This window comes from Oryctolagus cuniculus, chromosome 7, assembly GCF_051225735.1.
Source record: "Oryctolagus cuniculus isolate XC-2025 breed Fujian yellow rabbit chromosome 7, ASM5122573v1, whole genome shotgun sequence".
NCBI lineage: Eukaryota > Metazoa > Chordata > Mammalia > Lagomorpha > Leporidae > Oryctolagus > Oryctolagus cuniculus.
In genome coordinates, this window is record NC_142873.1 from 27,869,986 (window position 1) to 27,895,336 (window position 25,351).

General features: G+C 41.0%; 1 protein-coding gene across 2 annotated transcripts in view; it reads right to left on the minus strand.

The window, feature by feature from the left end:
* F5 (coagulation factor V) overlaps window positions 1–25,351 on the minus strand; it is a 70,756-nt gene that overhangs the window by 29,986 nt on the left and 15,419 nt on the right. Inside the window, exons 4-13 of one of the 2 annotated variants that reach the window (XM_008264079.5) lie at window positions 18,058–18,270; window positions 16,651–16,794; window positions 14,134–14,355; window positions 13,218–13,383; window positions 10,851–11,028; window positions 8,491–8,593; window positions 7,868–8,079; window positions 5,329–5,479; window positions 4,389–4,601; window positions 490–3,187 (exon numbers count right to left, since the gene is read on the minus strand). In XM_008264079.5, the coding sequence (XP_008262301.3) occupies window positions 490–3,187; window positions 4,389–4,601; window positions 5,329–5,479; window positions 7,868–8,079; window positions 8,491–8,593; window positions 10,851–11,028; window positions 13,218–13,383; window positions 14,134–14,355; window positions 16,651–16,794; window positions 18,058–18,270 (4,300 nt within the window). Of the gene's footprint in view, window positions 1–489; window positions 3,188–4,388; window positions 4,602–5,328; window positions 5,480–7,867; window positions 8,080–8,490; window positions 8,594–10,850; window positions 11,029–13,217; window positions 13,384–14,129; window positions 14,356–16,650; window positions 16,795–18,057; window positions 18,271–25,351 lie in introns of those variants that run through there. The other variant, XM_089336932.1, reaches the window with a different exon arrangement.

Consider the following 25,351-nt stretch of genomic DNA (forward strand, 5'->3'; position numbering starts at 1 on the left):
TCTGGGGGAAAACTCAGATAGGAGTTTCTAGTATTTACACCCATAAAGTCTTTTATTTCAGGAGGAGATGTGAGAAGACAAAGACCCATCTCCTTAAACCCTCCCCTCAGCCTCAACTGGACTGGACGCTCAGCCCTCTGCCTCTCTGCTGAGCCGCCCACCTGGATCTCTCTTCACTCAACCATGTAACCCTGCTCTCCCCGAGTCTGAGCGACTGGGCACTTTCAGGTTCTGTCTGGAGAGGTGCCCATCCATTCTTACGGATGTCCCTTCCCTAATAAACCTTGCTATTTTACTTTCCACTACTCTCTGTCTCATGCCTGAATTCTTTCTTGCGTGAAGACAAGAACCCTGCCATTCACCGGTAACAGTTACAATAGATGAACCAAGTTATACTTAGTATAATTTGCCCCAAATTATCTTGCTGGATCATGGTAATTACTTTTTTCAATACTAGTGAAAAATAAGAATATAAAAGGAGAAAATTACCCATATCTTTGTGCAAATTTTGAATAATCCCAAGATATTTCTTCAGCAGCAATGTAATAATTTCTCCTGTTTCCATTGTTGCTGCGGAGGAGATACCATGCTGCAATGCTGTCAGGATTTCTGGAGGAGTTGATATCTGTCCTAAGATCAGTTTTGTAAGGATCATCATAAGATACATAATCAATTTCAGAGGAGTCATCTTCTTCGCTCTGGACCTCCTGCCTTGGAATAATCTCAATGTAATCTCCATCATCTCCACTGACACCCACTACAACCAGTGGATTAACTTCTTTAAAAGTATCATTGAGTATAGGAGCAGATGAAGGAGATGGCATGTGACTAAGGTCTGGATAAACAACAGTCTGACCAGATTCTGGAAAAGGCAATGGCTGACCAGACTCAGAAGGGTAGGATGTCTGATCAATATCTGGAAGAGATGATGGTGTAGAAAGGATTGTTGGACTGATGTTTGGAGAGAGAGTCACCTGGCCAAGGTCTGGGAAGAAGGTCCCTTGGTCAAGGTCGGGGGAAAGGGGCATCTGGCCGAGGTCTGGGAAGGAGGTCCCTTGGTCAAGGTCGGGGGAAAGGGGCATCTGGCCAAGGTCTGGGGAGGAGGGCATCTGGCCGAGGTCTGGAGAGGAGGTCTCTTGGTCAAGGTTGGGGGAAGGGGGCATCTGGTCGAGGTCTGGGAAGGAAGTCCCTTGGTCAAGGTCGGGAGAAAGGGGCATCTGGCCGAGGTCTGGGAAGGAAGTTCCTTGGTCAAGGTCGGGAGAAAGGGGCATCTGGCCAAGGTCTGGGAAGGAAGTCCCTTGGTCAAGGTCAGGAGAAAGGGGCATCTGGCCAAGGTCTGGGGAGGAGGGCATCTGGCCGAGGTCTGGAGAGGAGGTCCCTTGGTCAAGGTCGGGGGAAGGGGGCATCTGGCTGAGGTCTGGGAAGGAAGTCCCTTGGTCAAGGTCGGGGGAAGGGGGCATCTGGCTGAGGTCTGGGAAGGAAGTCCCTTGGTCAAGGTCAGGAGAAAGGGGCATCTGGCCGAGGTCTGGGAAGGAAGTCCCTTGGTCAAGGTCAGGAGAAAGGGGCATCTGGCTGAGGTCTGGGAAGGAAGTCCCTTGGTCAAGGTCAGGAGAAAGGGGCACCTGGCCTATGTCTAGGGAGGAGGCTGATTGGCTAAGATCTGGAGAGATAGTTGTCTGCCCTATTTCACGTTCCAAGGAAGGGGACATTTGATTACTTTCAGTAGGGAAGGACTCAAAACTTATGTCATAGTGAGGCATCTGTGTGAGCTGTAGAGGAGAGGACCTGTGACTGGGGACTGTAGTCAAGTACATTTGATCAGGGTTTTGAGTAGGGAATGTTTGATGGTGTTCCTCTGGGGACACCATCTGATAAAGATCTGGAGGAGAACTTGTCTGGCCAGGGCCATTTGGGGGGTTCTGATTATGGTCAAGAAGTGAGGCAATCATGTCAACATTCACAGAAGGGGATGTCTGATTGAGGTCTGTGGGGAGAGATGTGTCTTTGTACTTATGAGGAAACAATGAGTGTTCAAGTCTCGTGTCTGTCTCTCCTGTCAGAGGGCGAAAGCTCCTGGGAGACAGAGGAACATAGTGTACAAGTTTCTCTTCCTTTTTCTTTTTTCGTGTCTTGATGGAAAACGGGCTTTTCTTCGGTCTCCTATTTCCTCCACCCTGCTCTGCTCGTAGAGACGTATGTTTGAACCCAGGAAATGTGTGGCCACTGTGCTTTCTAGGTTTGTTTGTAAAGGGGGTGTGTTCTTCCCAAGCCCTCGAGGCACCCTGGGAGCCATTTAGCATTTTTTTAGGAGCCACGTCTTCATCAGCATCTTGGATTATTTCATAATTGCCTTTCTCAGAAGCCACATGCCACTTCCCATTCAAAATCTTAGATGGGTCCTTTTGTTTTAAGAGTAACAGAGCACTAGGAATGTTCTCCCAGGGCTCCATTCTGGAAGGAGAAGCATTATTTTGGTTTGAATGTTTCTCAAGTTTATGTGTTGGTAACTCCATCCAGGAGAACATGTGCTTTGCTGCTCTGTCTCTTTGCACCTTGGATCCCTTGTGTTCAGCATGTTCTTGACTTCTGGATTGTTCTGCCTCAAGTGGAAGTAAGTGTATCCCTGTGATATCCGACTGTGAAGGATCTTCTATAGGGTCTTCTGAATAAGGGCTACTCTCTTTGGTGGAAGAGTTGAGAACTGAGTCATTGTCTAAGCCACCGTGGTGTCTCAGGGGGGACCCAGCTCCAGCGCTTCCTGAGTGAGGAAAGGTTTTCTGAGGTCCTGTGAGGTTATCCACCATGAGCCTACTGATGTTCCTTGGAGAAGAAGAATTTGAACCAAGAGCTGCACCTGTGCTTGCAGAAATGACTTCAGAGCTGCCCTCCAGGGCTAGGGCAGTAAGATTGAGCTCCTCTTCCTCCTGGTTCAGGGATGAATTTCTGAATGACCTAATTCCTAACGAGGAAGCCAGTGAATTCTGGTAATCATACTCAGCATCATACTCCTCATCTCTGTTTTCTGAAGAATCACGCATTTTCCGTGTATCTATGGGACTAGATGTTGGAGGTTGGTAAATCTCATATGAGTCGTCATCATCATCCCGGTTACATTTAACATCTCTGAATCTCAGCCTTAGGTTTTTGCTTCTTGGACCAGAATTTACGGTAGTTAACATCCAAGTTCCTACAGAAGAAAAAAGATAGAGCTGAACATCTGGGAAAAGATATAAAGCACTAGGATTCAGTGTGGCAGTTAATTTCTAATGAACTTTCATCAAGAAAGTGCAAGGGTGATATGTGGGACTATTGCTAATCTGTAAACTACTGATTACTGCTCCATGATGACAGAAACAGAAAAACTGGAAATAAAGGCCTTAAAAATGTTTTCCTCTTTCTCTCTACCTCTCTGTCTCTCCCTCCCTCCCTCCCTCTCTCCTTTCCTTTTGTCCTTTCTTCCTTTCAGTAATTTGATATGGTTGTGGCATCTAAGCACATGATCAGAGTACTTATCTCATTAAGCAGAATATACACCAAAAGTATTGGTCAATGGAGATTAAGGAGGGAAAAATGTCTTTCAGCACAAATGGTTCAAGCATCACTATCTTAGAATATATTAAAAAGAGGTGAATCAAGAATAAAGTGGATCCTGAGTATCATAAACATCCTGTTGGCTGACATTTACTTGAGAATTAGAGAGATAATGAACAAGTTTATCCCCACAAATAAGAAATACTCAGGTATTTCTAAGTAATGACTCAGGTAGGCCCAGGGCAACTTTGAATCTCTTCAAAATGTGTGAATTGCTAGCACACTAAAGATCTCCCAGGAACTCTGGAAAAGTTACTACTTACTGAAATCTGGGCACTTGGTGCACATTGTAAGTAATGATCAGAGCACCTTTGTAAGGTATTATTATACTGTTTTTCAAATTTGAGACTCAATGAAGCCAAGTAGCTTTGTCTAAGGTAACAACAGGATTTAAACTTGGGTCTGGCAAACTCTAAAGCTATCTCTGGGTAGCCTCTAAGGCACTATATCTAATGATTGCTAACCATAGGGGACCTCCAAATGGCAGAAAGGGGCTTTTTGATCAAGAAATGCTATTGAGTTTATAAAGTATTTATGCTTCTTCCTTATCTCTCTGCTGTTGTTTGTTTTTTATTTCTTGCCTTAGTCCAGAGATGTATAAATGGGGCCCACATTAAAGACTTTGACCCACTTAAGTCATTTATCTCCCGAATGCAAATCATGAGGAGCATTTGAAGGAAGCCTGCAGGGGCTCAGGGAGATGAACCAGGGGAGCAATGGTTCTCTGGAGAGCTATAGAAGAACTCAGCAGTGCAGAGATTAGAAGTCAGCTTCTTCTCCAAGGGTCCAGTTCTTACCAACATTGTCCATTGTGACGGTCACAGATTCTCCACGCATGGGGAAGAGGGTCAGGGTGTCCTCATGTCTCTTTCCATAGATGAAGGAGTGCCCAGTAAAGTGAATGGTCAAAATGTCATCCTGATTCCCCACACTGCAGAAGTGCCATTGGACAGTGTCATCAAAGCAGAACCCTAGAATGGGTATGCTCTCAGGCACATAACCATTGATAGCTGAAAGAGAAAAGTCTGTTCAAGTGCCAGGCCTGTGCCCACAAAAGGGATGTGACTAATTAAACCTACAATAAATGTTTCAGCATAAATTGATGTTGTGTCAAAGCAGTGACTATCCAATATTAGCCTTACCAGGTCTAATGTGCTAAATAGAAGATCAAACTCACTCTTCCCTAATGAGAGCATATGCTCTTAGTTAGCAAGCAACAATGTCAGGATAAAGATAATGCTTCTCATCTGCATCAATTTACTCTTTCCTGTGTCAAATGGATATCAAATATTTTGTTCCTTGTGTTCTGCCTTTAACGATATGATGAAGATAAATTTAGAATATTATCCAGAATAATTCTACCTAGAGGGAAAGCATAATATAAGGAATTCTTCTTGATGTATTAATCACTAAATGATAAGGGATGCCCCTAAAAGTGGAGACTATTTAGCATGTTTCGCCAGTTTTATTACTCCTTGCTTTCATCGATGATACAGATTTTATTCAAGTATCAAGTTCATATATTTTCATTATCATTTAAGAGATACTGCTTTAGGCAATATTTTTAGTTATGTACTCAGCCTGGTAATAAGATCTAGCAGGATTGTATCACCAAGCCCTGGACCAGAAGTGAGGACAAGAACTCTGCAGCAAGCATATCCTAATCCACATCTCCGCATGTGGGCATCGTTAACACTTCAACTACAAGAGTCAAAAATGACACAGTGTCAGACTTACTACTCATGATGTTTGAAGCATAAAACTTGGGGTCATCACGTTTCACCTCATCTGGATTTTCACAGAACTTGTTGATGTTGTCTTCAAGGTACCAGCTCTTGTTCTCATCGAACACAGCAAACACAGCCTGCTGCTCAATGTCAGCAGCTCTCTAGGAGGTGAAAGTGCTGTGTCCAGTGATTAGTGTTCCACGTGACTACCTACATCACTGAGTACTTCTCAGAAACCGAAGGGTCACAGTCCTTGCTGTCACAGAAGTCACACAGTTCAGGAATTTATCACAGTCCATTGTGTATAAAGCACTTGCTAAAGCTAACAGCAACACGCAAAGGCAGCCAGCCGAGTGGATCAGAAAATTCAGAGGTGAGACATCCCATTAGAAAAATCCCATTTCATCACAAATGGAAGTCTGCTTATCCCTGTAACTGGGAACCTTTCAACATGTGTGATCAATGGAATATGTTTAGAATATTTGGAAAGAGGGGCTGGCTTTGTGATATAGCAAGTTAAGTTTCTGCTTCCATCGCCAGAATACCACATCAGATCACTGGCTTGAGCCCCGGCTGCTCTATTTCTCATCCAGATCCTTGCTAATGCTCCTGAGAAGGTAACAGAAGATAGCTCAAGTACTTGGGACCCTGTCATCCACGCGAAAGACCAGGATGCAGCTCCTGGCTCTTGTCTTCAGCCTGATCTAGCCCCAGCTATTGTGGCCATTTGGGGGAGTGAATCAGTGGAGAGATCTCCCTGGCTCTCCCTTCCTCCCTCTCTGTCACTCTTTCAAATAAACAAATAAATCTTTAAAAAGTAAAACAAAATAAAACAAATAAAAACAATTGCAAAGAATGAGACAAGATTGTAAAAGGAGGGCTTTATCCCCTCCTTATTCATTTCCTTTCCTAAATCAACAAATCTGGCCTTTCCAAGGATCCATTTCTGATTCATCATATATTTGTTTTGGATGTACTGGCATGAGATCTCTTTGATGATAATTTAGCCTAACTAGAAATTTTTGGTTAATAACATGAGACTATTATTTCAGTAAAGACAAAAATCCTACATTTAGTATCATTGTTTCCAATATTTTTGCAATTTATATCATTATTTATTTAATTTAGCCTCTGGAGGTAGGCCACAGTCTGGGTCCAACTCCATGACATTGTGTCTCCATGGCATCTCTCCTGTCTCTCTTAGTGAAAGCCTCTATCTTTTTTTTATTTGACGGATAGAGTTAGGCAGTGAGAGAGACAGAGAGAAAGGTCTTCCTTCCCTTGGTTCACCCCTCAAATGGTCACTATGGCCGGCGCTGTGCCAATCTGAAGTCAGGAGCCAGGTGCTTCCTCTTGGTCTCCCATGTGGGTACAGGGGCCCAAGCCCTTGGGCCATCCTCCACTGCCTTCCTGGGCCACAGCAGAGAGCTGGACTGGAAAAGGAGCAACCAGGACTAGAGCCCAGTGCCCATATGGGATGCTGGTGCCGCAGATGGAGTATTAACCAAGTGAGCCACAGCACTAACCCCACTAGCCTCTCAAAAGAGATTGATACACAGCTTACCGTATCTCCCAGGTGGTGTCTCATTGAACTCCCCAAAAAAAAACCCTTGTAAAAATTTTAGGAAGGGGTTTCTCATTTGATAAAAGGCAAACACAAAGAGAAGCTAAGTGATTTGCTCATCACATAGCCAATACCAAGAGACTTGGAATTTTCAACTAAAACAAAATGCAGTTTTGCACTACAGACCTGCCTTCTGCAGTGAGAGTTCAGATAAAAGCAGACAAGACAAAAAAGTAGCCAATATAATACATGTTATCACAGTCACACTGAAGAGGATGAATTAATGTTTACTATTCTCAAGAAGGAAAAGCCCCCTTTTTTTTTTGAGATTTAAAAGCATTTAGTAGAATCAAGGACCTCCAGCCAGAGTGGCATGGAGGGAGGCTTCCAAGAGAGGAAAACCCAAGGAACTAGTTAGTGGCAGTCAGCTTTTTCAGTACAATTTCAGAAGGAAACCATACTGACAATCAGATTGGCATTCTGTTACTAGGCAGGGGGACAAAACCGTCCAAAGACTTCATTTACAATTCTCCATCCTGTCTGGCCTGCTGAGGGTGGGAGAGGTAACTTGTTCTCATTATGAGCTGTGAGCTCAGGTAGAGCTCCCTTGCTATTCTCATGGTAAATCTGGAGATTCCAAAGGAAGGAGGGCGGCCTGTTTGTTCTTGCTAAAGTTAATGTTTTGGGGAAGGAAGCAAATATTTTACACCCCAAATTCCACTGGGATCCCCTGACTATGATTAACCCATCTGACTCCTCACATTCCCTCCTCCCAGATGGAAGCCCCAATATTTGTTAAGGGGAACTGGGCGATGATCGCTCTGGCTGCTTCATGCTGAAAAGGGCCACCTTTGGGAAGGGGAGTCAAGACAGGATTGCAGCAGGAGGTGGAAAGAAAGCCTCATTTTTTATCAATCGCATCTAATCTGTTCCATCTAGAAGAAGGTCATGGAGCTTCTAAAAGGCTACTTCAAGGACAAAATACCTGTATGCCTCGCTTGTCCAGGGATCTGCTCTTACAAATTAGAAGTAGCCCTATAAGTCCAGAGGCAATGTCCCTTGTGATGTCCACGTCACTGTAGTATGGTCTTGTTAAACACTGAGCATCATTTTCTGTGGGCTCATCAAACTCTAGGATGTTCCATTTATAAATATAGGTTTCCCCTGGTTGAACTGCTCTGGTCACAGTTTTATTGCCTAGAAGAAAATATATTCAAAGATGTTTTCATTTGGAAAGATACTTAATGATGAAATTGATGATGATGATGATATATAGGTAGTTAAAATATGAGCTTTCATTAGAACCAATTAATACCAGGAAAGGAATATTCTCATATTAAGTTCTGCTTGGATTCCAAATAGATGTAGCCATTCAATATTGATCCACTAGAGGCCACTATAACTCTAATACAGGACAGTATTTGTGCCATTTAACAGCACTCCCCAAATCCAGGAGGGTTTGGCTGTGTGATCCAGTTTGGCTGGATGGTCCTGTATGTCTACTCCTTTACTGCCCTGGTTATACCACTGCGCAAAGAGGTCTGTAAAAAAATATGGGAGCCTCTCAGAGGTCACTAGTTTTGTTCAGTAGAAGTGAAAGATACAAACCTGAGCTGGAGGAAGAAGAGTTGACTTCAACTTCATAAGGGGACAGGGTCACTCCATGGGGGTAAATGCTATAGGGGCGGCTGGCTGAGTTTTTGAATACAATCTGCAAGGTTAAATCAAAGTTGTTATTTCAGGATTTAAGACTGATCATGAGAACTGAAATAGGATGTTAGCTTTGCATATTTGGCTATTGAAGAGGAGGGGGGTGTGTGTGTAGGTGTGTGCACATGTGCACATGTTCTAGTGTACATATATGTACACTGTGGGAAAGTTCTGTTTACCTGAATAGCAGCATCATCCCATTCCTTGGCAGGAGTGTTTCAGAGAGTTTCACACACATATTGATGTGGAAAATAGAAGCGTTTGACCTTAAAGTTGTGACAGTTTAGCAGCTGTCCCCTCTTCAAGCCAGTGCACATCCTCCTCTCCCTCTCTTTTCAGCTTGAGCCACAAGCCGCTTTCAGTGTAGGCCTTCTCATCTATGTACCAGATCTCCTTCCCCTGCATGACAGAGCTCCCAGGCTCATTGTCAATGAAATCATTTCCTTGTGGGACACAGGCAATTAGTCAAGTCCTGAACTCTCAAAGAGGTTTAAACCACCTAAAAGCACTTTAAAGGGGTCGGAAATGGGGCAGAAAGAATGCTTTGCTTAGCTTCTTAAAAAGATTTATTTGTTTGAAATGCAGAGTTACAGAGAGAGAGGGAGGGAGGAAAAAGGGGAGAGGGAGAGAGAGAGAGAGAGAAAGAGAGAGAGAGAGAGAGAGAGAGAGAGAGAGAGACCTTCCATCTGCTGGGTCACTTCCAAAATGGCTGCAAAGGCTGGGGCTGGGCCAGGCTGAAGCCAGGAGCCAGGAGTTTCATCCAGTCTCCCACACGGGTGCAGGGGCACAAGCACTTGAGCCATTTTCTGCTGCTTTCCCAGGTGCATTAGCAGAGAGCTGGATTGGAAATGGAGCAGCCAGGACTGGAATCAGCACGTATATGGGATGCTGGTGTCACAGGCAGAGGCTTAAACTGCTGTGCCACAGGTTGGTTTTTAAATGGACAAAATAGACCATGTCATGACCATTATTTATACAGGAGTCCTAGTTAGGCCCTTTAGTCTTTGTGAAAGATGAACAATTACCTTCTACTTGGTTGATTGTGGAGGCATTTGGATCATCCCTAATTGGTGGATAATCTGTGTTCTAGGATCTTGTAAAAGATTGCAACTTTTGATTGTCTGCAGCCCAGTTCTTACGATCTCAGTGATGTGACAAAACATTTAAGGGAAATTATTGGAGACAAACTCCTCACTCCTGATAATGTATTGAAATTGACCTGTGCTCGCTTCCGCAGCACATATACTAAAATTGGAAATTCACCTTCACCAGAGATCAAGCCTCAGAGAGCTGCTCAGCTAGACCACATCCAAGAATTGTTTTTACTCAACAGTGTTTACTTTTATGGTCTCAGCTACAAAGAGAAACATTAAAGAGCTATGAAGCTTTAAAAATATGTATTATTGAGACGAGTATTTGGTATAACATTTAAGACATCATTTAGGATGCCTACATCCCATTTAGGAGTGCCTGATTTCAGTCCCAGTTCTGCTTCTAATCCAGCTTCTTTCTAATGCGCACCCTGGGAGGCAGCAGGTGATGACTTAAGTACTTGGGTCCCTGCTACCTAGGAGACTTAGATGGAATTCCAGGATCCTGACTTTGGCCTGACTCAGTTGGGGCTGTTGTGGGCATTTGGAGAGTGAACCAGTGAATGAAAGGTCTCTGTCCCTTTCTTTCTCTGTGCCTTTCAAATAAAATGAAAACGAATTTTAAAAATTAAAAATCTATTATAGCAGTTGCAGGAATTTGGGCAAGAATACCATCCACTGTATCACATAGCATTCTCTTTTAAAGGCTCCATGGAAGAAATTCCTATTAGGTCTCAGTAAGAGTGAAAACTGTGCTTTTTAAAATAGATATTGTAAATATTGCCCTGGCATATTTCATTTTTCATTGTAGCTTTTATAAAGCCAGGACAAAATTTGCAGTCTTATGGGATTATGTGGCTTGTATGAGTATTTCATATAATGAGTATTTCATTATACTTATCTATGGCTTTATTTTCTTATTCCTCATATTATTCTTCACTCAGATTACACTCTTTGGTTTCTTCCTTTATACTTTGATAAACTGTCTAGCTCCATTGCATTATTAAGCAGACTATAAATAAGTACAACTATTAAATAAAAACTAAACTACATATGAATTTAAAATTATAATGCTTCTTTCTCATAAAAATAAACCAGTAATCAGATATCCTATGGCCTGTCTTTCACAGGTTATTTTCCTCTATGGTCTATATTTCTGTTACTTACTTTGAGTGTGTCTCTGACTTGGGCTCTAATAATAGGACCCAAGATCCCATCTTCTTTGATATTGGGATTGTCCATGCGTTTGGTGAAGTTCTCATCTTGGTACTGCTTGTAAACAACTTTCTTATAATGTTTTCCAATTTGGTTTGAGAAATTATCCAAGTGCAAAGACCTGTATTTTCTTAAAGTGAAATGAACAACAAAAACAAAAACAAATTAAAAGCCTTCCTCAAGTGGTATCCCCAGTACAATGGGGAAGCCCTTGTGCCGAAAAGTGCTACTTGTGGATTAGCTAAAAATGCTCTTTCTCTATAAAAGTTCCTCAGGTAGTTTGCAACACCGTCATGGTGGCCTCTTTCTAGTTGTAAAACTGGAAACCTCTGGGTTGACTCTTCTAACATCAATAAAGTCATAGTTGATTAGCTAGAAGCAGCTACTTCGATCTTCCTGTCACTCTTGGCTGATAACAGCCAACTTTAGATATCTCTGGAAAAAGGTCTATACAAGCTGAAAGAATAGGAAACACTGGAATTTTTCCAAAGTCTTTCCTATCACTTAATCTATGATATCCTTATTGGCCTCCTAGGAATTTCTCCATCTTTAAAAAGCATGTTCATTACTCCACGAAGGTTTTTACTTTGTAATAAATCTATATTAGAGTTCTGCACTGTTTTTCCCTTCCACTATCTACCCAACCTCGGAAACCAAATGAAAGCAACTTCCTTATCTACCCTCTGTAGCTACTGAGATAAATGACTCTGAGGCAGCAACACGAATCCTGTTTCCTCTTGGCCTTCTTTATCGCATAAGTTTGCAAAAGCAGAAATTCCATGATTAAGGATGCATTTTATGCACTTATTTTGTACAGTGACAAGCACTGACCATGGCTAGGACAGCTCCATCACTAATTATATAATCTTGTTCAAACTTCTTTTTTGCTCTTTTTGTTAATTTTTTAACAGGAATATTATTTTTATTATAGTGAAAACTCTCACACCCTCAACCTGGCCTTCCAACCCCTCCCTGAATTTTTTAGGTAGTCCCTTAAATTAATTTCATTTTATAGGGCCAGCGCTGTGGTGCAGCAGGTTAATGGCCTGGCCTGAAGCGCAAGCATCCCATATAGGCGCCAGTTAGAGACCTGGCTGCTCCGTTTACATTCCAGCTCTCTGCTATGGCCTGGGAAAGCAGTAGAAAATGGCCCAAATCCTTGGACCCCTGCGCCTGCATGGGAGACCCAGAAGAAGCTCCTGGCTCCTGTCTTCGGATTGGCACAGCTCCAGCTTTCGCAGTCAACTGGGGAGTGAACCATCGGATGCAAGACCTCTCTCTGCTTCTCCTCTCTCTGTATAACTCTGACTTTCAAATAAATAAATAAAATATCTAAAAAACAATTTCGTTTCATGTGCCTAATTCCAGAAATACTATATGAATGTTATATGTGAATATATATAAATATTAAATAAGAATATAATATGTAAATAAGCGAATATAAATATTTTCATCTCCTACCCTTTTAACAACAGAAAACTATCTATACTCTGCTCTCTACCTCAAAGTTTTAATATAACAATATGGTTTAAAGACCTCTTTGTATTGGTACATGGAGAATGTTGGTTAGCATTTTTTGCAGATGCCTGGTATTCCTTTGTATGAATATACTATAATGCATTAAACTAGTTTCTTATTGATGGGTATTTTGAGTCATTACCCATTTTTGCTACTACTAAAAATGCAAAAGTGAATACTCGATACATACATCATTTCATTTGTAAACAAGTATATCTACATATTTAAATTCCCAGTGTGAAACTGAAGCATCACAAGGCATATGCATTTAACATGTTGACACTTTTTCAAAAGGGCTTTACCAATGTACTCTTCCACCAGGAATGTATGAAAGTGCATATTTACTGCAGCAGTTTCAACAGATGATGTCATCTAGACTCGTGATCTGATAGATGAAAAATAGTATTCCAGTGAAGTTTAATTTGTATTTCTTTTATTACAAGTGAACTTGAGTATCTTTTCAAGTGTTTGAGAGCTAGCTGAATTTCCAAATTTCTGATTTGACATACTCCCACGTTGATAATGATAAAAAGTGATACAGTAGTATCAAACTTACAGAATTGAAGTGAAGTCCTTTAAAAATGTCTAAAGCAGTGTTTGGTAATAGAAGCCTTCACCAAGTGGTAGCTGCTGTTATTATTTAGACTGAATTCCTTTGGTGAATTTAGGATGATTCAAGAGTGAATCAGACAAGGAGATCTCTATATTTGTCTACTTGTGACATTTTGCTCCTGCACCATCTAGCACCCTAGGAAATGTGTCCTGGACCTTCACACAGTGGTGTGGACCCCAACAACTCACTTGTCCATGTTTGCTGGTATTATAGGTGCATAGTCCCAGATGACTTCCTCTGCAGCAATGAAGTATTCCCACCTCTTAATGTGCCGTCTCTGGTCACGAGTTAGTTTCTTGGGACTCCTGGTTTTCTTTGGGCAGTTTTTAATGTCAAGGTAAGCTTGCATTCCAGCTGAGATAGGATATACAGACAGTGAAAAAATTTGAGAGCTGAAATTAGAACTGATCTAAAATGCATATTTTAAAACTCCACTGGTGGAAGGTTTAAATAATCACAGTAAAAGGAAAACTCTGGCAATTTTTGCACACTTTGGATTGGAACTCTCATTGAGTCCAGAGCGGGCTAGAATAAAAAAGATGAGGAAAGGAAGAAGAGTTAGTAGAAAACCTTAGGGAGATCCCCTTTGTTTCTTTTGGAGCAGGAAGATGTTTTATGATATCCAGACCCTTAAAGCCCTGTGACTTCTGTCTTGCTGAGTTCTCATTTTTCTTGTTACCGTCCATTTGTCTGTGAAATGAAGATGACACTAATACTTTTGCAGTTTCTGTAACTTGGCGCTTCTGTATATTTGTGGATGTTTGTCGTAGTCCAGCACCAAGGCCTTTGTCTTCAGCTATGGATGAGATGTTCTCAAGAAAGACCACCTCTGTGTATGCACTTATTTCCTTCCTCTTTCCTCCTTTTAAGGAAGTCAGGGCTTCTTCACCTTTTGCCTAATTATAAGCAATCTTTGACAGTTCCTCTACTTCTTCCATCCAAATCATTGGGGTGTAAGAGAAGAGTTTTTAAAGGGTGTTAGAACCCAAGGCCTTTTTATTTGGGGTGTGGGTAGCTTGAAAGAATGAAGGGGATGGGGGGAGTTGGTACCTGGCAAGAATAGAGCCTGCATTTAGAATTAAGACTGTCAGAAGAGTTACCTGCCTTGGAAATGTTTAGGGATGAAAGAAGATATGATCCACCTTCCTTCTGAGCTCACAGTCATATTTGCCGTGGTGGATGTAGCACTAACAAGGGTGATAGCTGAAAGCTTGTGGTGGTTCTGCTCCAGGACCTGGCCATTGAAATGAATGGAAAACAATTCTGGGCCAGAGCTCATCCCAATCAGATGCCAGCTGATGTGGTCATGGGCACAAACCGTTATATCTGGGGAAAAAGAAGATTGTAGCCAAAACACATATCAAGTTCAGAATTCTGTGATCAAAACATCACTTACCAAACATGTATACAACACCTGCAATACAACAGGCATTGTGCAAAGTTCTAGGGGACCAAATGCTCCAGTTGTGGTTCCTGCCCTGAAAAAGCAACTGTCTGAGTGGTGGGTAAAGAGCAGTCATAACACACTGCAAACGGCATTAGAGAGGTAAAAATAAAGCCAACAGATTGGGGACATGAGCTGAAAAGCACAGATACTGCAAAGGGATTAATCCAAGGAGGGAACCAAGTAGATGACCAACCACTCAGGCTTACCTAAGACTGAGGGATTTCCGAAGATGTAGGACTTTCAGTGATAGAAATGGTAAAGCCCAAGGCAAAATGGAGTAACTGGTTACCTTAATCTGGTTTGGAGGGAATCACTAGAACCTCCAGTCCTGAGTTTAAGGGCCTAATCCTCTTAGATAGAAATCTGCCTATGGGGAGAGGGGAAGGTAATTTGAAGGTTTTCCATGGCTTCTTTACCCTCACTATTTTCTAATGACAAGGTAATAAATTGCTCTGTGGGTTACACACTACCCTTAAAATGCAGTGGAGAAGTGCTCACTATGCTGTATCCCCAGAGCGTTTCATGGATGGAGTAATGAGAACTGAGAACAAAAGCTTGGTTTTGTTCTTTCTTTGGCTCTACAGGGACTAGGACAATGCTCTTTTGCTTGGTTGCAGATTCCAACCTTCATTTCTCTCCTTGGCTTGGATTCTAACTTTCAGATGTCTAATATTGAGACATTAAATAATGAAGCTGAGAATCAGTTCCTTATTCATAGAGGGGCTTGTTTTAGGAGACTATTGTAACAAAGCAGATGTTCCTGGTGTCAGTGGTGAGAATAAGAAGCTAGAAGGTAGAAAGTCTTTCTCCACACAAAGAAATTCTCATATTGAACCCATCAATTTATGCATTTGTATTAGCATTCACCATATGTGGTCAATCTACACTTCCCCGTAAGGCAGAGTTTTACAAGCATTAAGTATTGTTTCCATGAATGACATTTCTCTACCCTGTCCTACTTACCCCTAGTTATTCTATTTTTTCATCTCTAAATTCATAAACTCTCTGTTCTGATCAAGTTATTTTAATTTTTGCAGAGATGGTCTGTATGGTGGCGGGGTGGGAGATTTTTCCTTCCATGTATTTACACAATTTTTCACTTTGCCAGGAAATAGATATTAGGGCAGATGATTAATCAATTCCTGTAAGTAAATATGTTGAAACAGCTAATAACCAAGGCCACTTGGCAAGATAGAGAAGTGAGAGAAGTTTGCATTCTGATCTCCCAAGGTTCAGGTCAGTTAACTAAGTCCTAAGTTTGCAAGTTCCTGATTTTGGAAATCAGAATCAATGCTCAGAGTTATATGAGTATGTTTTTAATAATCCAGGTGGGAGATGGGTCAAATGAAATAGAATACCTTATTAAAAACAATACTGAGTTCTTTACTTGACAACTTGTGTTTTTCAGCAGGTGAAGCCACTTGTGATTTTTAGACATGGATAATGATATCTGAGAAGCTTTGTATTTGGAAATATGGTTTATTTAGTAAGGTAGTGTTTTCATTTTCCCCTCAGACCATGCCATATACCCTAGACTGCTAGCTGTAAGTCATTTCTACCAGAAAGAGTTAACCTGGTGGTCTAGTTGGCAGTCTGTCCCTTCTTTCCCTCTTTACAGTTGCTATGACTTGGCTTTCTCTCACAGTCTTCATATAGATACAAAGGGAAAACATACTACATGCCTTGGAAGATTACTCATCCATCACCTTCTGAAATGCTAATAGTATTTTTATATGTTGGTCTTTTTCCTAATCTTTTAGTTATCTTCATTGTAAGTGTCTTAATTTCATTCTTTCTGCTGCTCCTTCTTGGTAGGGATTGACCTCGAACTTCAGTAGAAAAAGGTAAGGTCACCATGCAGCAGGGACCACAGAAATCAATGAGGAAGACTGAGCTGATATCTGCAGGTACAGGCCAAGGTGAAACCTGTTCAAAACACTATACCTAACAAGGCTGCACACTTTGTCTCTTGACTAGCTTCTAAATTGTCTGTTGCAATTCCTAGTTAAGAAAAAAGATAATATCTTGAGAACTACTGCACTAAGTTACATGATTTTCTGATTAGGAACTGAAAACCGGTGAGCATGGTCTACTTCCCTAGCGCCTTGCGAACAACAGGAGCACAGGTGCTAGTGGATCTACAATTGCTGGGCAGTGCACTGCCCACGTGGTACCTGGCATTGTCCCGTTCACATAGCCATTGACTGTGTACATTAGGGATGATGACTGGCTCCAGCTCTTGCTTTCATCAAACACAGCAAACAGCAGCACATGTTGTCTGTCAAACAGCTTCTGAGTCCCATCTTCAGCGAGGGTACCTGTGAAAGAAAAGATGGGTTTTCAATATTCCCCATAAAAGAATCTCATTATTCCTAGACAGCAAACAGTTTATGGCAAACAATCATAGTGATATCAACTTTTAAAAGATAGCATCTTTACCAAATGACAATGACTGGGGGCTTAGTAAAGTCCTGGAGCCCTATTATGTGTTTCCTCAGTACCTGATAGCCTTGGGGAATGGAGCTTTAAATGTGAAGTTCATCTGGCAAAGAATGAAAACATTTGGTGACAATCAAAACTGCAAACATATCTCTTTTCTCCAGTCTCCATAGGCCAATACATAGGAATCTTAGCTCAGGTGGCAAAAGTATCACTCCCCAAATTTAATATAGCCATCATGTTTGTACATGAAGTGAGGCATCAGAGAATTGGTTGAGAGGATCGGGATTAATCCATTCTCACATCAAGACAAAAAGCTGATGGTAAAATGAAAGAAAACATTTTCATCAGTTTTTATTTTTTTCACTGCCGTCCTATTATCTTCTACATATTAGACAATGAAAAAATGTGTTTGTAGAATGAATGAATGAATGAATGGACTGGCAATGGATGTAGGTATGGTTTGTTTGTGTGGATAGACATATGATGAATCTATCCTGTGGTAAATTCACTGTGGACAACTAGACAGATGGTGAATCCATCAAATTTTTCCCATGGTATACTTCATTATTTGTTTTAATGAAAGATAGGTTATATAATCTTGGGATACAATGAAAATTCAAGCTTACTCCTAAGAAGCGCAGCCAGTGAAATTTATTATAAAGTCAACTGAGCATTTCTGAAACCTGCCACTCAAAGAGTTGAGCTGATAAGAAACAAAGTTGGAATTTCATGTTTATAAACCAAATTACCAATCTGAACCTCAGGCATGTAGGATATGTTAGCCAGATTTCTATCCAAGAACTCTCTCATCAGAGTATAGTCCACTGCACACTTTAAAAAAGACTTTGGCATTGATCTAAATGTTACAAATCATATAAGTGCAGCATCAGAACAGACCCTCAAAATGGTTTTGCTTGGGAGAAGCTCCCAGGACTGAGATGAAGGAGGTGTTAAGAGAAACAGAGAAGAATCCAAGTCCTTAAATATTCATTGTCAAACAATGATCTGGTCTCTACACCCTTCTCTTTCTGCTTGAACAAGAAGGTACCAAGGTACTCCCAAGCCTTATCCCAGTACAGAGATCCTTACTACTCCAACATCTTTTTTGTTGTTGAATCTTTTATTAGTATCGTCTTTACCTTTCTTACAGATAAGCAGAGGTCCAATAAGCCCAGAGTTGAAGTCCTGTATCAGATCATCGTAGGAATAATAGATGTGTGTGAGGCATGGAGGGTCATCGTGTGTGGGCCCACTGTCCTCACTGATCGTCCACTCATAGGTGTATTCTTGGCCTGGAGCTACAGCATCATCCATTTTCTCCACAGGGAATGTGTGGTCAGGGTAGGAAGCACCTGAAGAAGTAGCAGTCATGAAGTCATCCAGGAAGTTCTGAGAACATCATCGCCTCCAGTCGGGGGAGCCTAAGCTGAGCTCTCTAGAGATGCACAGGAAGCTTTATTGCTTGGAAAGGTTCACGTATCATCCACGTCTATCTATCCTCATGTGGTTTCAAAGGCTTTAATACCATGGCAGTCTGAAGAACACAAAATACGACTAATCAATCACGGTTTAGAAAGCCAGTTTTTCATGGAATCTAAATAATGATTATTTAAATACAATCAGAGGTCAGCGCCCTAGCTCACTAGGCTAATCCTCAACCTGCGGTGCCGGCACCCCAGGTTCTAGTCCTGGTCGGGGTGCCGCATTCTGTCCTGATTGCTCTTCTTCCAGTTCAGCTCTCTGCTGTGGCCCGGGAGGGCAGTGGAGGATGGCCCAAGTGCTTGAGCCCCTGCACCTGCATGGGAGACCAGGAGAAGCACCTGGCTCCTGGCTTCAGATTGGCGCAGCGTGCCGGCTGTAGCGGCCATTTGGGGGTGAATCAAAGGAAGGAAGACCTTTCTCTCTGTCTCTCTCTCTCTCACTGACTAACTCTGCCTGACCAAAAAAAAAAAAAAAAAAAAAAAAATCAGAGAGTTGAGTCACTTAGATCAGCAAAACATCTCAGAACATGAAAATGGATTTTATTTTCTCTGTGGAACCTGATAAGACATACCTAACTGCCTGGTCGTATGCAGCATGGATACTGCTGTTTATGTATTGTTTTATTTGTCCCATATCAACATTTTAATATCTTTGTTGTTGTTGTTGTTGTTGTTGACAGGCAGAGTGGATAGTGAGAGAGAGAGACAGAGAGAAAGGTCTTCCTTTTGCCGTTGGTTCACCCTCCAATGGCCGCCCCGGCTGACGCGCTGCGGCCGGCGCACTGTGCTGATCTGAAGCCAGGAGCCAGGTGCTTCTCCTGGTCTCCCATGGGGTGCAGGGCCCAAGCACTTGGGCCATCCTCCACTGCACTCCCTGGCCACAGCAGAGAGCTGGCCTGGAAGAGGGACAACCGGGACAGAATCCGGCGTCCCGACCGGGACTAGAACCCCGTGTGCTGGCGCCACTAGGTGGAGGATTAGCCTAGTGAGCCGCGGCGCCGGCCCAACATTTTAATATCTTTTCCCCAACTGCTGTCATAATCAACCTTGTTTCATCTCTTAATTACATTTGTGCTATTGATTATCCCAACTTTCCCTCCAGAGTTTGGCTTCTAGCACCAATAATCAGTCTAAATGTCTTTGTGAATATGAAATGTGTCTGTCCCCTGAAGTTTAGATGTTTTATTTCTGTACTTCAGGCACTCAAACACCCATTTATCAACACCTCCGCACAATGCTTACTTTTTCTACTTGCAGGAAAGGGGAAGGATGTAAAAATTGGTCTTTTTTTTAATTGAAAAATGGGAACTGAGATGCTGAAGATTAAGTGCAGAGAGATGGGTGTTTCAACAAAAAAGGAAGATGTGGTCGAGATGGAGCATTGCGGGCAGGGAAAGGAAAGGCCAGTGTCATAGAGAACCAAGAGGGGTGGGCACTTGGCCCTGCCTGGGGCATTCCTCATCTCATTCAGTGAAAGGTTCACTATTATGAGCCAGTGTCAGCATTTCTCTTTGGGATGCACCCATCTTTGGTACAATAGCTTAATAAATTCTTTGAGGTAGAAGGTGAGACCATCGCAGGAAAGAGTGTAGGCAGACAACACACACCTGAAAAAAAAGGCCTAAAATGTTACTACATGGAAACTGCTCTTACTGAAGTGACCATACCTACCGAAAATGGTAACACTCATTTCTTTCCTTTTCTTCCTTTCCCTCTATTTCTCCATATACCTCACCTCCCTTCTTTTTTTCCAAATGGAATTAAACCTTTTTTTACGAGATCTCTTGGGTCCCTTTTATTATATACCATCCCATCACGGGGACTGTACCCTCATGGCCTAAATATTCTGATTCTATCGTGTTGGGGGTCAGGGTTTCAACACAAGAATTTGGGGGGAGGCACAAGTGTCCAGTCCATTGCAGTAGCCTATCTATTTTAGCTAGCTTTAAGGAGATAAAAACTGGTAATAATACAAGGTGACTGCTCAGAATTGCCAGCAAAATCCATAAATTTCAGAGCAAGGAGAAAAAAAAGACATGGGTCTTTTGTTCTAATCCAGCCCGCAGTCCCTCAGTTTAATTCAATAACCACCACCACCACCACCATCACCGTCATCATCACCTTCATCATCATCATCATCATCACCACCACATCCCAGGTTCTGTGCTGAGAGCCAGGGTACAAATGCAAACGGGGAGCAGCAGAAACCCCTGAGAAGCCTACCCTGGCTAACAGCAGGGGACATGGTTTCACCCCTGGATTTCCTGTAGGCAGAGCTCATAATTAGAACATACTATTTCTCTGGAATGATAACCACCTGACAAATATCTAAGAATTACCTAAGGCCGGCGCCACGGCTCACTAGGATAATCTTCCGCCTGTGGTGCCAGCACACCGGGTTCTAGTCCCGGTCGTGGCACCGGATTCTGTCCCGGTTGCCCCTCTTCCAGGCCAGCTCTCTGCTGTGGCCAGGGAGTGCAGTGGAGGATGGCCCAAGTGCTTGGGCCCTGCACCCCATGGGAGACCAGGATAAGTACCTGGCTCCTGCCATCGGATCAGCGCAGTGCGCTGGCCGCAGCACGCTGGCCACAGCGGCCATTGGAGGGCGAACCAATGGCAAAGGAAGACCTTTCTCTCTGTCTCTCTCACTGTCCACTCTGCCTGTCAAAAACAATAAAATAAAAATATATAAAAAAAGAATCACCTAAAATGCCATAGCACTTATGCTAGACAGAGTTGTGTGACTGATTTTTCCATAGGTATCAACCTTATTTGCAAGCAGTTTCACATACAAGTTGTTCCAATGCAAAGTAGGTTTTACATAAATGGTTCCAATATGAATACAGTAGAAACAGTTGCTGTAGTCACATAGATCAAGGTTCATCTAATGGACCAAAGTAAATTACTCAGAATTTAGCATTCATCTGTTAATTAAAACATAAGATGATTTTCAAATAATTGAATAAATTAAGTTTACTACTAAAACATGAATTATGGGCCTCTTTTTTAATGGATATCTTGAAACAAATAGTAAACAATATAGACTTACACATAGGACATATTCTGTAATTATACTGAGCAAAGACTATAAATGAGTGAATTGGGAACAATTTTGCCAAAGCTTTTATTCTTTTTACAGAAATTATTTTATTTTACCTTTAGTCTAAAATAAAGCATGTGTGCTATATCTTTGATTTTGCAATCTACATAACATGAAGTCAGAGAAATAAACACCTATTTAGATGAATCATTTATGAAATTCATTTTTGGTGAATCCGATTATGACTTTAAATTCAAAATAAAAAATTAAAACTCCAAAAATAAAAAAGAGGGGAAATGCGCAGGAACAATCGTTGTGCTAGGGCACAAAAAGTCCTTGTTCAACTTCTTGCTAGAATAAATTCTTTACAGGAGCAGAGTCCTTCCTTGCATATTTACTCAGTTCTGTTCGCTTCCTGCTCGGTCCATAGTCAGCTTTGTAATGTGTTTACTCTTGTCCTGATGAACCCATTATTTGCCAAAGGGTGCTCAGTATTTTGTTTTAACATAAAATGGTGCCTAGAAGCTTTGGAAAGTGAGGTTAAATAAAGAGCCTCTTTGGTTACCCATCGGGGTGCTGATTCATTAAATTTTTACTTGTTACTTGCTTTTGTGAACAACTTTTTTTCTTCCCATTTAATAAACTTAGTGACTGCATTAAAACATTCAAAGATACAGAACATTCTTTCAGAAGCTATACTTTAGGCAATGGCAAATTAAAATGCTGATGTTTTGTTAATAGCCTGTTTCCATTGCACTGGGTGTTCAAGTCACTTTTAAAAGGAGATTCAGATTTCTGTGATTAATGAGAATTATTAATCATTATGATTTGTTTGGAGTACTTATCCTATAGTCAAGGAAATGTCTTCATATGGCCAAAATATTCCATGAAAAGTGAAAAATGTAATCACCTACATTATGCTGAGTATTGGAATTCTTTGGAAAAACCTAGAAATTGTTTTCATGGAGAGAATTTGGCTGCATCAAAATGCAGGGAACAATTTTCAGTGGAAATTGTATTTTTTATTTGGAAAGCTGACTTACCAGTAGATGGATAAATATTATGGAACTAATTCTCCATTACAATACTTGTAAAGTAACTCATACATTTAAAACATGATAAAATAAATCAAGTAAATAATAATGTTAAGATTAACTGTGAATATTTTACACTTTGTGTTTGTGTGTGGATGCAAACTGTTGAAAGCTTTACCTAATACGTGCTAAATTGATCTTCTGTATATAAAGATAATTGAAAATGAATCTTGATGTGAATGGAAAGGGAGAGGGAGTGGGAGAGGGGAGGGTTGCGGGGGGGGGGGGAAGCCATTGTAATCCATAAGCTGTACTTTGGAAATTTATATTCATTAAATAAAAGTTTAAAAAAAAGATTAACTGTGAAACAAACTTCACAAAGATAATGGAACAAACCAGCTTTAAAAATCTTACTAAACAACAAAATTTGCTCAAGGGGATAGATTTTCAAACACAGTTCAGTGTATGCTAGAGTTTCTTAAATTTTGGCCTCAAATTGAAATCCTTTTAATAATGGAAAATTTTATGATTAGGTAATAATTATAGATATTTAATTTCCTGACTTAAAAACATAATCCTATGAAATACTCATACATTTCTAAAGGAAATGTAAGCATTTTGTTTTTCAAATTGTGGTTTGACCATCCTGCCCAAAAGGGTAACCCATCCTTGCCCATGGGCCACCATCCAATTCTCAGCCTGTTGGTCCAGCACATTCTCCACTCCTGAAAAAATAGCTCAGACCTTAGAGGGAGGCTGTGGGTGAGGGTGAGTGTCAGACGGGGATCAGCAGACATGCTATTTTAACACAGAGTACATGATAAAATGAACTGAAAGCTTATCTTTTACCAGGAAGAACACTCGATCTATTTGCATCTATTTACCTCTCATTTCCTGGATTACATTTCACTTTCTCCACTCATCTGCATTTACCTTCCCTGAAACCAGAGGCACTACTATACACCAATAAGCAGGTCACCAATTTAAGTGGTGGGGGCATATGAAGCAATTCTTCATAAATGATTGCTGGCCATTGGGAATAAAGGGGCAAATAAACAGTAGAAGAAGAAGGTTGATGTTGCAAAGTTCATTCCCTATGCAAACAGCCTAGCTAGGGTTCAAAGTTCCTAGTCCTCTCACCACCCCCTGTTTTTGAAAAGGAGCCTACCAGGGACATTTTGACATAGAGCAGGTCTCTTTCCTCCTGTATTATGCTGTTAAATTCTTGCTGCATTCATCTGAAAGCCTCCTGAATAGTCTAAGTGGTTGTTTATAATGTGACTGTAGGATTTGGGGACCATAAGAGATATTCCTGTGTGTGCTATCTCGCAAGTCTTGCCAAACTGGCTTTTGGAGATACATGAAATCTCATAGCCAATGCTGCTTTGTTTTCTCTAGAGCGAAGGATTAAGTGCTGATAATACCCCTGGGGAAGGCAGTTCATTGTTCTGTTATCAATCACCTATACCTTGGTAGGAATGAGTCTGACAATAATTTACACTGGAAGTAATAAATATAAAGATAACTTTCTAACTCACAAATCATAAGATAAATATTAAATTATTTGAATATATTTTGATTGAAGAGTCACCTCTACTATCATAATTAATATTTATTGAGTGCTAATTAAGTGCTAGGCATTGCTCAAAGATTTCATGACAACAAGCTTGTATGAGATAGATAGAATTATCCTTGTTTTATAGATGAAGAAGATGAGGCCCAGAGAACCTTATAGTTTTACAAAAGCTACACAGCTAGTAAGTGTCTGGGCCAAGATTTTCACCTGGTTGTCTAGTTCTAGAATCTGCAATGCAAACCACTCAACTACTCAATTCCTTTCTTCTGAGGTATGATGGCTGAAACATGAGAGAAGGAAGTATAGACTTTGTGAACTGTGAAAAATATGAAGTTCTTTTAAAATGTTATTATACCAGCAACTATTTAGATAGAGATACAACTTTTAAAAAAATACTAGTTGCTAACAGAACTCCACTTTGCTGACTGTGATCTGAGCATCCGCATAATGGGAATAATTAGGTGAATATTGATAGGGGTATTTAGCACCCTATAATTCATGTGGTCACTTTCACCACTGTAGTCTTCATTATCTTTGTTGTCATCTTCATCATTAGCATCATCATCATTTATTGGGAGCTTATTGGGTCCCAGGAAACATATTTAGTACATTACCTAAATGATCTCATTTAATCCTAAAAAGCAACTTTATGGGGTAGTTATAATCATTCATTTTATTGATGAGAAAACTGAGGCTCAGAGATATTAAGGTCACAGAACCCAAAGTTATAAAACCAGAATTTAAACCTGTCTGCCTTCAAAGCTTATGTTCTTAACCATTTTACTATGCCCAAAGTTCTAATGGTACTGTCAACAGCACCACCACCAAATACCACTCATTGAGTATCATTCATGTGCCAGGTCAATCCTTTTATCAGAATAGTTCCATGCCAATGGCTCATGAACCAAATCCTGCCAGCAGCTTATTTTTGTAAATGAAGGTTTACTGGAACACCGCCATGGTCATTCATTTACATAATTATCTATAGCTACTTTAGTTCTACAATGCAGAGTTGAGTAATTGCAACAGAACTATTATGACCCTAGAAACTGAAAATATTTACCAACTGACTCTTTGTAGAAAGGTTTGCTGATCCCTGCTTTATCCCATTGAGTCTCAAGTTTTCAATTCTGCAAATATTCCAGTGACACAATATTTATTTCAAAGTTACTGTAAGTAGTATATTTATTATTCCATTTAAGTCTTTACAGGTGTCCTATATATCTATATATATATATATATATATAGAGAGAGAGAGAGAGAGAGGATAATGGGACATAACAGGTTAAACCATCTATCATT